The 11,149-nt window shown below is 48.8% G+C and overlaps 1 protein-coding gene across 2 annotated transcripts; it reads right to left on the bottom strand.

Annotated features, from left to right (window-relative positions):
* Positions 1 to 804: 804 nt before the first annotated feature.
* On the bottom strand, positions 805 to 7,638 carry FZD1 (frizzled class receptor 1). Of its 2 annotated transcripts, XM_046917252.1 has the most exons (2): positions 5,496 to 7,638; positions 805 to 917 (listed from the first exon to the last, which is right to left on the bottom strand). In XM_046917252.1, exon 1 carries the CDS (start codon positions 7,330 to 7,332, stop codon positions 5,554 to 5,556), a length of 1,779 nt encoding a protein of 592 aa, XP_046773208.1. In that variant the 5' UTR covers positions 7,333 to 7,638; the 3' UTR covers positions 805 to 917; positions 5,496 to 5,553.
* Positions 7,639 to 11,149: the final 3,511 nt, after the last annotated feature.

Raw genomic sequence — 11,149 nt, 5'->3', positions numbered from 1 at the left:
CTAGTATTATCTAATCTGTTTTAACACAGTTACTGGGCTACTCTCAAATCAACACTGGGGCTCAAATGCTTGTGAGATGTCCAGGACCCAATCCTGGGGTGCTTAGTTTGACCTTACACAGCTATTTCAGATTTAAAGTGTCTGGAGACTTGTAAAAACTGAACAGTGAAAGCAAAACCTCAGCCTCAAAGTCACTAAAACTTGTTTCCTAAACTCAACTCTAACCCATTCTTAAAATGATGATACTATATTTCAAAACTGATCAGGAACTCAGAACAAAGCCCTTCTGTGGCAGCACTTCTGTGCAAGGGGTTCAACCTGAAGCAAGAAAAACAAAGTTCCCTTTCTCTTCATGAGTGTGAATCATTGCCAAAGCCTTCCAACTCAACCGATGAGCTACAGATGCAAGTATGTGTGCAAGCTACAAGGGCAAGTACATGAGAAACCCCCACAGCTGCAGACCGGAGAGTGACCCTCAGTTCTAATGGGAACACACAACAGAAGGAGTTGCATTTTAAATTAACCTTTACATTCAGAATCCATATGATCTATTCACTCTACATTTGCAAACCATGCAGAACAATGATGCTCTGGTTTAACAAGTGCAAACAGCAATTAATACAAATCTAATAATGAAAAAAGTGAGGGAAGCATTTGGTATTTAGGATGTTTAAAACTGATTTTACACAGTATTGCTACAGAATCTTGAAGCACTGTCAATGCTAACTTCTATCAAATATAATGCAATTCCAGTGTTTGAGCACTAGAGGGTCAATAAGTGATGAAAACAGAGCCTTACCTCAGTTTCCTTATTTTTATAGGTAAGCAATTTGACCTCTTCTCACCTCTTCAACTGTCACAAGAAGTTCTGCTAGCTGAAGCTCTCTGTGATGCCATGCAGCACTGGGGTGGAGGAGCTGCCACAAAAATGCAACCTTTTTGCCAACTGTACCACCAATAATTTCTTGTCACACCAAGATTGTGACAGAATTCCCTGTTCAGCTGTTGCATGCACACCTTTCCAGTGGATCACGGGGTTGTTCTACAAGTTGTCTCTTTTGACTGGGGGGACAAAAGACCAATGACGTACTACTAGCCTGTAGCCCATTTTCAGAAATACTGATCTTGTGAATTTACAGCAGCCTCTTTTCATATCTAATGATCATCCTTTTGAATCATACAAAGATTTCAACTACTGTCCATTTAAACAAATTAAATCCTCAGCACCATCTGTAATGCACTTGTGCCCAACAGGAATTACTGAGATGGCAGTAGAAAGGTAGGCATCATCCACAGGGTAGAATTCAGGCCCTGTAGACTGCAGCTTTTCCACTGGATCAGGGGGAGTGGGAAAACAAAAAACAAACAAACAAACAAAAACCCCAAAAGCAACACTTTTTGAAGTATATGCATCGACTAGAAATTTGGGGCATTACGATATGAACTAACCAGAAATCCTTTCCCTTACCAATAGGATTTGTTATGGAAACAGCATATAATTTCATTCCAATACCACAAATTTGCCACTACATTAAAGAGCATTACTGTTACTGAAGGATGAACAGTAAATCAGCATCCCCAGTTCTCCAGGCTACAGCCCTCTTCAGCAGAATGGCTAGAGTAACTTGGTAATTCCCAATGCCCCTTCATTTCAGGCTATAAATATACCCTGTGAGAGACAGCAAAGTTGTCGACTAAGGAATGCCTTAACAAGTACTTCTAAACGGAGGATACTTTGCTATACCACAGCTTTTGTTCTTACATTATTCATCTCGTCAGGGAGGAGAGGAACTGGGCAACACTGCTTCTTTTTAGACAGTGATGCTGTCTCTGGAAAACACAGTACATCAATTACACAGATGGTGCTGTAAAGAATCCTTTCTGAATTCCCTAGGGCAGTGGACAGATTTGTTTTTGCAGCAAGGTAAAAGTATCGGTGATCACCACACTATACCTGTGCAAAAGACACCTTTATATCATACGAGAAGAAAGTCTCAAATAGAATGATATTTGAGACGTTGAGAAATAAAAGCATAAGAAACAAGGAAGATAGCACCAGTGTTCAGTAATGGCTGTGACCTTTCAAATTACCGCAATGTGAAAGTTCACAAAAATTAGCCAACAAAAGGCAGAGGTTTGCTCTTCTAAACGAGGCAAGCCATTGAAATGACTGTACTGTGCTCTTGAGTGTATTTATTGAAATAACCAAGATTGAACGTGGAAAGCAGCTCGGCAATACATGGAAAAAATCCTCAGAGCTGGAGAGGACCCATATCTGTTGCAAAGCACAAACTGCAAAGATTAACAACATTTTACTTCATAAAGAAACAATTCTATTACTGAACTTTCCAAAGTATTTTGTTTTTAAATTGGTCCTCTGTCCCCTACCATAAATACAAAGTTTCTATTACAATTAAATGTGTTCTCTCATGCATAAATAAACCACATGCATTCAGCTGTAAGAAGACAGATCAGTCAAAATGGCTCAAATGTAATTATACATTGACCAAAAAGAATTCCATTGCAAATGAAACTGAATGGCTTGCAGTTCAGGTCATTAGCTGAATGCTGACCAGTACAATTTTCAACGCTAAAATTCTGAAGAAGAAGAAAAAAAAATACTGAGGAAAAATGGGGAAAACATCTGAGAAAGCAAAAACTGTGGTTATTTTACACAAATTAAAAATTAGGAAAAAAACCTCCATGCTCTCATCTCATGTCATTACAGGAGGCTGTAAGCTTTCCTTATTTCTCTATGGCTGTTTATGCACCACAAAAAAAAAAGAAAAAAAAAAAAAAAAAAAAAAGTAAAGGTGCCCCAAATTATTTCCACCTTTCTCTCGCTCTGCAGAATGAGATGCTGTACTGGGTTACAGCACTGGAAATCAGATCCCCGTAATTAGGCACTCTTTCCTAACAAAACCACGCGTACAGAACGGCGCTTGGAACAATGAATACTGAGCCACAAAAAAAGTGATGTGTTTAAAGAATGAGCGCAGTTTTTGTAAAGCTGGAATATTTCCACGAACCCGTCCTTTAGCTCTGGATTAACCAAACCTTGCAGGAAAACAAAACTATTTTACTCATTAATATATTCTGACAATATTGCAACATAATCTGAGTTTCATTCGGAGCAGTGAGAAAATCTTTTTATTTTAATAGGAAGGAGAGAAGAAAGGCTAAGTTGAGAGAACCCTTTTCTTTAAGGGAAAAAAAAAGAACTGGCGAGCTTCTTTCTTCTCCTGCCATATAGCAGATCTCTTCTTGGATTTCACACCACCAACCATACCCTGTCAGAGATCTTGAACAGTTTACATTACTTCTTTTGAAGGATTAATCTAGACCGGCCCAGAGATAAAAACCAAAATGCACAATGAATTCCTGCACTGAATTCCAGCTTGTTACTGTGAACTCAACACAAGAAAAGAAAAAAGTAATCCCACACATCTTGTAGCATACACACTGCTTTCACACAGCATCTGACTTAGACAGAGGAATACGTAAAAGGACAAGATAGTTTTGTACAAAACCTCAATTTATTTCAGAGAAATTAAAAATATGGTATTTAATATATATAAATTTCTATTCCTCTATAAATATAGATGATCTTGTGATAATGAACAGAAATAAATGCATACCAAATTCAAATAATTTTGCATTTCAGGGTATGGTAGCCATAGATAATGTTTATGAACCTAAATACAGGCATTTGTAATATAAAAAGTTTAAAACAATACAATCAGGAGAGAAGCATTCTGCTGTTTTTCATACAGAGGACTAAATATTCAAATGCATCTGTCGAAAGTTACATTTCATTTTTAACCTTTTTAATTTTTTTTTTTTTGCAAGAAGAAGCACATTCCCAGGAGCATATAAGGGAGTAGATATACTGCACACATGGCATCGGATCTTTGTAGTGTGCAATGTTATTACCGTAGTGGAGGAAAAATAAAGGGAGAAAGGAAAGACAGCAGAGGCTCTTTAAGGTCTAACATCCCACTAGAGTGCTCAGACATTCTGGTTTTCTGTTTTCCCTTTGTTTTTACTACTGGCAAAAATCATCACACCCTCATAATGTGTAATGAATTAACTGTCAATGAATTAAAATTCAGGGGAACGGCAAGGGCTCAAACTCTTCCAAACTGAGGAGCCAGCTTATGGATTTAATTAAAAAAAAAAAATCTGAACGCTGCATTTTATTCCGATGAAGCTCTTTTTACTGAGCTCATATTTCCTGATCCTGTTTGCGCAGAGCCCGCAGTTAACCCCAGTGAGCACCAGCAGGCAGCAAGGCGTTCCAGGTAGTTCTCCTTCAATGTTTTCCTTATGGGGAGAACACCAATGCACACAAGCTGCCCTATGAGGACAGAGGAAGCTGCAACTGACTCCCAGATCTGGATTTGTAGGTGGCCTTTTATCTTCTCCTCCAAAAACTCTGCACTTTGTCAATGACAAGGCCAATATCTCATTCCTGAGGGAGAACGCAGAGCGGGCACCTCCTGGCTCTACAGCTCAAAAGTTCACTAGGGTGGCTATAATATATATATATATATAAAGGAAATTTGGTATAACTGTGTCCCCATTCACCTCCAAAGCCATCAGACATGCTACAAGTGCAGACAGTGATCGACCTCAACTCCTGGCCAAAGCGCAACGGAACAGCCAACTCCTTCTTCAACTACGTGGTACATTTAAACCAATTTAACAAGGAGAAAGGACAGCCAGCAGCCAGTCCCTAGTACAGGACACAATGGTGATACCCTTCCTTTGCAAAAAGGCTGAATAGACCTTCGAGCAGGACAGGCTATTGTTCCTCACCTCCCAGAAAATTGGGCCCCGTGGCCAAAGCTTGGCCTGGGAGGGCTGGGGCGTGCCAAAGTGTGGTCCAACAGTGGTGCCAGGCCACATAGGTGGCTGGGTGGCCCTCCCAGCCACACTGTCCCTGCATGGTGTGGGGCAGGAGGCCATGAGGCAGCATGCTCCTCCCCACCCTACCACCCTCGTATACCTCAGGCAGGCAGGGAGCGGTGCCCAGGCCAAGGTTGGCCAGAGCTGCTCCACTCCGGCACTGGGCACCCACCCCAGCCCAGGCTCTGCTGCTCCTGAAAGTCTGAGCAAAGCCATTGCAAAACCTGCGTAGGGGAGAGGGAAAGGGGTCGGTTTGGTTTCTTTTGCTGGAAATTTTTCCCATCCTGCCCTACAAAATAAAATCCCAATGCCTTTTTCTTTAAAGTTAGGAAAAAAAAAAAAAAAAAACAAGCGGTGGCAAGGAAGTAAAATCTGCAAACGGGTTAAAAATGTCCTAAATAATTAAAAAAGTGAGTTGTTTTTTTGTTTTTGTAATTTAAATACAAATATACTTACAAAATCTTACAGAGGTTATTTACATCTCTCTCCCCCAGCCTCACAGTACGTTCAGTTCCTACAGGAGACAGCAAGAGAGAGGAAAAGGAGAACAAAACCCCCAAGTCTGTCCCAAGCGCAGAGTTCCCCACCTGACTTTTCCTCTGCAGGAACGCCAGCAGTCCGCAGTTTTCCAGCCCGGCTGTGGGCTCACACGGTGGTCTCACCCTGCTTGCTGTTGGTGAGCCTGGTGTAGAACTTCCGCCAGGAGTTGAGCGTTTTCCCCGACCAGATCCAGAAGCCTGAGGTGATGCCCACAATTAAGGTCATGAGATACTTGATCATGAAGACAGTGAAGTCAGGGCTCATGGGTGGGTGATGGCTGCTGTGGTTATTGGGGCAGGGGATGGCATAGCTCTTACAGCTCTGCGTGACCCAGCTCCTTTCCCACTGTTCCCTAAAAGCTTGCTCGTAAAAATAGCAGGCAATGACGATGGTGGCCGGTACCGTGTAGAGGACACTGAAGATCCCTATCCTCACCATGAGCTTCTCCAGCTTCTCTGTCTTGGTGCCATCATGCTTCATGATGGTCCGGATCCTGAAGAGGGACACGAAGCCGGCCAGCAGGAATGAGGTGCCGATGAACAGGTAGACGAACAGGGGGGCTAGCACGAAGCCCCGCAGAGCATCCACGTTGTTGATGCCCACGAAGCAGACGCCGCTGAGCACATCTCCGTCCACCTGCCCCAGGGCCAGGATGGTGATGGTCTTGATGGCCGGCACAGCCCAGGCGGCCAGGTGGAAGTACTGGGAGTTGGCCTCGATGGCCTCGTGGCCCCACTTCATGCCGGCCGCTAGGAACCAGGTGAGGGAGAGGATGACCCACCAGATGGAGCTGGCCATGCCGAAGAAGTAGAGCATCATGAAGAGGATTGTGCAGCCCTCCCGCTTCGTGCCCTGCGCCACGGTCCGCGAGCCGTCCTCGGCGAAGCGCTCGTTGCAGACCACCCTCTCCTCCAACAGAAAGCCGGCGATGTAGGCCACGGCCACGGCTGTGTAGCAGCCCGAGAGAAAGATGATGGGCCGCTCGGGGTAGCTGAAGCGCTTCATGTCCACCAGGTAGGTGAGGACGGTGAAAAGCGTGGAGGCGCAGCAGAGCACCGACCAGATGCCGATCCAGGTGCGGGAGAAGCGCAGCTCCTCGGGCCCGAAGTACATGAGCCCGTAGAGGCGTCCGGGCTCGCACGGTGCCCCGCAGTCCTTCTCGCCCAGGAAGCGGTAGTTCAGGTAGGAGGGCACCTTCAGCGCCCGCGGGCAGGAGAAGCGCCCGCGGGCCTCACCCGGCCCCGAGCCCCCAGCGCCGCCCCCACGCTGGGGGTTGCTGGTCCAGCTCTCGGGGCGCAGGGCGGGCGTGGGGGTGCCGCGCTCGGAGGCGTTCTGCCCCACGCAGAGCTCGCCGGCCCCGTGCACCGGGAACTTCTCGCAGCGCAGCGTGTCGGGCCACTGGAAGCCGAACTTGTTCATGAGGGCCTCGCAGCCCTGGCGGGCGCGCTCGCAAAGAGAGCGGCAGGGCGGCAGGGCCTGCTCCAGCACGGTGCACACCGGGGCGTACATGGAGCACAGGAAGAACTTCAGTTCGGCCGAGCACTGCACCTTCACCAGCGGGTAGAACTGGTGCACCTCCAGCCCCGCGTCCTCCTGGTTGGTGTGGCCCAGCAGGTTGGGCATGATGGTCTGGTTGTAGGCGATGTCTGTGCACAGCGGGATGGAGATGGGTTGGCAGTAGCCGTGGTCCGGGATGGAGATGCCCCGCTCGCTGAGCGCCGCGGGCTGCGCCGCGGGCTGCCCCCCGGCCGGCAGCGCCGCCGCCCACAGCAGCAGCAACAGCGGCAGCGCCGGCGGCCGCCGCGGGCACCGATCGCCGCCCGCCCGCCGCCCGCCGCCAACTTCCCCGGAGCCGCCGCCCGCCGGCCCGCGCCGCTCGGCCATGCTCAGTCGGTGCCGCCCGCCCAGCCGGGCTCCCGCCGCCGCGCCGCCGCCGCCGCTGCTCCTCCCGGCCCGAAGTTGCGACTCATGAAGGGAGCGGAGGGCAGGGACGGGGCGGCCCCGGCCGCCGCTCGCGCAGCTCTGCCCGCTCCGGCGGCAGCTCCCTCCCGCCGCGCTCCGACTACCGCCGCCGCCTCCTCCGCCGCCGCCGCCGCCTGACCATTTGTGCCGGCCCCTCGAGCCCGCGCCCCTCGCCTCGCCGCGCCGCGCCGCGCTCCCTCCGACCGGTTTCCAGGCGCCCCGCAGTCTGCCTTTCACCGGGAGGGAGGAGCCTTGAAACCGACGCCGAACTTTCCTGCGTAAGGGACCGTCTCCCAACGCCTCACCCGGGGGCGGGCGCAGGCGGGCGCGGGGCAGCACAAAGGCGGCGGGGGCGGCGCGGGGGCGGGACGGGACGCGATGGGACGGGGGCGGGACGGAGGGGCCCCGGGGCTGAGCGCCTCCCGTGCTGCCGGGCGCGGGGGGGGAGGCTGCCCCGGGGGACACCCTCCCCCCCCAGACTGCCTCACCAGGCAGCGCGGTCCCGCGGTCGCCGCTTCCATCGGGCGGGACAAAGGGCGAAGCCTCACACAAAGCCCCGGCCCCGCGCCGGGCCCCCGCGCACCACGCGCTGCCCTCAGCGGGCGGCCGCCCCCCTCCGGCGGTGCCGCGGCCCGGGGCCTCCTCTGCTCTACGGAGATGGGGCACTGCTGATCCCCCTTGGCGTCGCCCTCCCAGGACGGGCAGCTGCGCGAATTTCAGCTCCCTGAAAGCCCTGCGGGAACTTGAGAGGGGAAATCGATATTTGCCAAATGGAGACGTGCACGGTGGTGTGGGGAGGAGGAGACGGGACCCGGAGAGGAGGACCGTGCTGCTGTCGGGCTGCCAGCACTCTGTTTGCAGGGGGTGAAGGAAACTGGAAGCGGGGAACAATAGCGGAGCATCTTTGCGGGAGTGGTACGGGGACAGATCGATTGTACGGGGACAGATCGATTGTACGGGGACAGAACGATTGTTGGGACAACTTTGGAGGAGAGGCGGCAGTTTGAAGGCTGAGATGGCGATAGCTGCTCTGAGCTGTGCAGGGGGATGTGGGAGCAGCCAGAGCACGCCAGAGGCATCGCAAGTGTCTCGCTATTCGATGTGTGTATTTTACGTACATCCTCTGTGTAGAACCTCTACAGCAGTAGCCTGAAATACAAATCAGGAAAATAAGGCTTTGCCATCACTCTTGCTCTACTTGCCCAATGGACAGCTGTTTGAGTTTAATTTAAGGTGAATGCTGCCTGACTTAAAATACTTCAGGTCAGGGTTTTGCAATACTTGCTATATCCTGAGTAGGAAGCGTTCTGCCATGGGCACACCGTAGTTGCCAGCAGTGGCCATTTCTTCCTGTGTGTCTGGAGTGCAGAGTCGCAGTTCTGTTCTTCCAAAACGTGTAACCAGAAAAATGGTAGAGACTGAATGGGGGATTTACTGTACTCACTGAAATTCAATGTGAATAAGAAACTGCTGCTGGAGGTGAGAAGAATTCTAGCACATTTGCAAGCAGTGAGTAACCAAGCCTCTGTGCTGTAGACATAGAATCATTAAGGTTGCAAGAGACCCCTAAGATCACCTAGTCCAACCATCAGCCCATCCCCACCATGCCCACTGACCTTGTCCCTCAGTGCCACATCTACACATTTCTTGGATGCCTCCAGGGATGGTGAGCACCACCTCCCTGGGCAGCCCATTCCAGTGCCTCACCACTCTTTCTGAGAAGAAATTTTTCCTAATATCTGACTGTTATGACTGTCTTTCAGAGCAGAACCAGGTGTGGTGCTTCCCCAGCTAGCTGTCTTCGTCCCCTGCAGCGTGCCACGCACACTAATGGATTGCAAAAACCCATTAGGAATAGGAGAAGCCCAGGGTTTATTCCAGGCTGCCACAGGTGGCAAGGGTTAATGAAAGACAGTCATATCTCTGGGAGAGCTGCAGATAAAACTTGGACGTGCTATTTAGGCCACTGTCTTTCTCCCAGCAGTGCTGTCCCACATTCAGACTAATTAATAGCGAGATCTATGCTGTGTAACGACTGTAGGAGTGGGATCATGTTTAGAAATTGCACAGCCTTAAATACGTCGATGGCTGATGTCCTCAGTTACTGAGGTTCATTGGATTCTTTCAAGAGCTCTCTTCTCTGAGGACCTTAGTTCAAAAACGATGTGTGCAAATGCTGCCTTTTTCCATCGTTTACTGAAAAAAAGTTTGATTCATTGCAAAACATATTTACAGGTTTAATCCGTAGATTTTCCTCTTCAGATCTACCTCCATAATTAAAATTACTAGCTCCTTTCTAGCATGAAGCTTAATTTGTATTCAGCTAGAATTGTTTTTCTATTCATTCTGAAACAATTGAACACTGAATCTTTGGACAGGAACATGTATTCTGCACGCTCTTACTCACTGAAAATGAATATGGACTTCAAGCCACTCTCAGGAAGCCTCTGTGGCTTTCTGCCTGTGGTGTCTAGTCTTAGGAGCGCATTTTGCTGTCCATGAGAGGTGGTTAAGATACACGAGTCCATCCTCAGTTGTCTTAGATCTTCTCTGCAGGGATCGGTGTTTGTAATAGTTAGAAGAGATTTCTCAAACTTAGAACAAACAACAATGACAACAAACAACCCACTGAAAAGTCACAAAGTTGCTGTGTGCAACAAGCCAGAAGTTTTCTAGGAGAAGGATTGGTGCATGCCAGACAAGGTTTGCACATACTTGTAATACCTGTTATCAGACCAGCTGGTATGGAAGGAAAGCCAGACAAATGTCTGGGTTAACACACCGTTTTTATGGTTCCGAAGCAGTAGCTACTAAAGCAAAATGCAGCTTGGGAACAGTTGCTTAGATTTCAGGTATGGATGTACTAGTGAGACCAGCTTAGAAAGAAGGAGAGGGAACTGGCATGGATGGGGTGCTGTGGGGAGAAGAACTTGGCTGAGAGCTGTTAAGTTCATGAACATTCATCCCAGGACTTGATGGTTTTAACTGTTTTGTGGCTTTTCCTGTAACAAAAGAAAATTCTATGTGGAAAAAATCCTCCCAGCAGCACTTGTCCTAGATTTCAAGTACCCCAAACCACAAAACTCATCATTAGAAGCATAATTCTCTGTGGCTCAAAACACCAGCTTCATTTAAACTGTGCCAGAGCAAGTTTATGTCTATCAGCTACTACTGCTACAAATGACCCTGCCACCAAACCATCAGCATCCTCCAGTCTCACATTTTGCAGTTCCAGCAGTGTAATGTACTGTGTCCTGCACATGGCTGCTATCAGTGAATTAAAGATTTCCCCCAGACAAGACGTTCTTCCCCTGATTCCATCATCCCACGTATCTCTCTCTGAAACAGACCATCAAGTAATTGTTCCTCCTTATCATAAAATCGTAAATCATTTGAGTTGGAATGGACCTTTAAAGGTCATCTGGTCCAACTCTCCTACAATGAACAGGGACAACTACAGCTAGATCAGGTGCCCAGAGCCCTGTCCCGCCTGACCTTGGCTGTCTCCAGGGATGGGGCATCCATCACCTCTGGGTGACCTGTGCCACTGCCTCACCACCCTTATTGTAAACAACCTTTTTTCTTATATCCAATCTAAATCTCCCCTTTTAGTTGGAAACCATTTCTGCTTGTCCTATCACCACAGACCCTGCTAAAGGGTCTGTCCCTTTCCTTCTTATAGCCCCCCTTTAGATACTGCTCCCCCCAGAGCCTTCTCTTCTCCAGGCTGAACAGCCCC

This window comes from Gallus gallus, chromosome 2 (genome assembly GCF_016699485.2).
Source record: "Gallus gallus isolate bGalGal1 chromosome 2, bGalGal1.mat.broiler.GRCg7b, whole genome shotgun sequence".
Classification (NCBI taxonomy): domain Eukaryota; kingdom Metazoa; phylum Chordata; class Aves; order Galliformes; family Phasianidae; genus Gallus; species Gallus gallus.
This window is presented reverse-complemented; position numbering and strand designations above follow the sequence as displayed.

Coding starts and splice junctions, on each gene's coding strand:
- FZD1 (XM_046917252.1), bottom strand. CDS start 7,332: ATGGCCGAGCGGCGCGGGCCGGCGGGCGGCGGCTCCGGGGAAGTTGGC.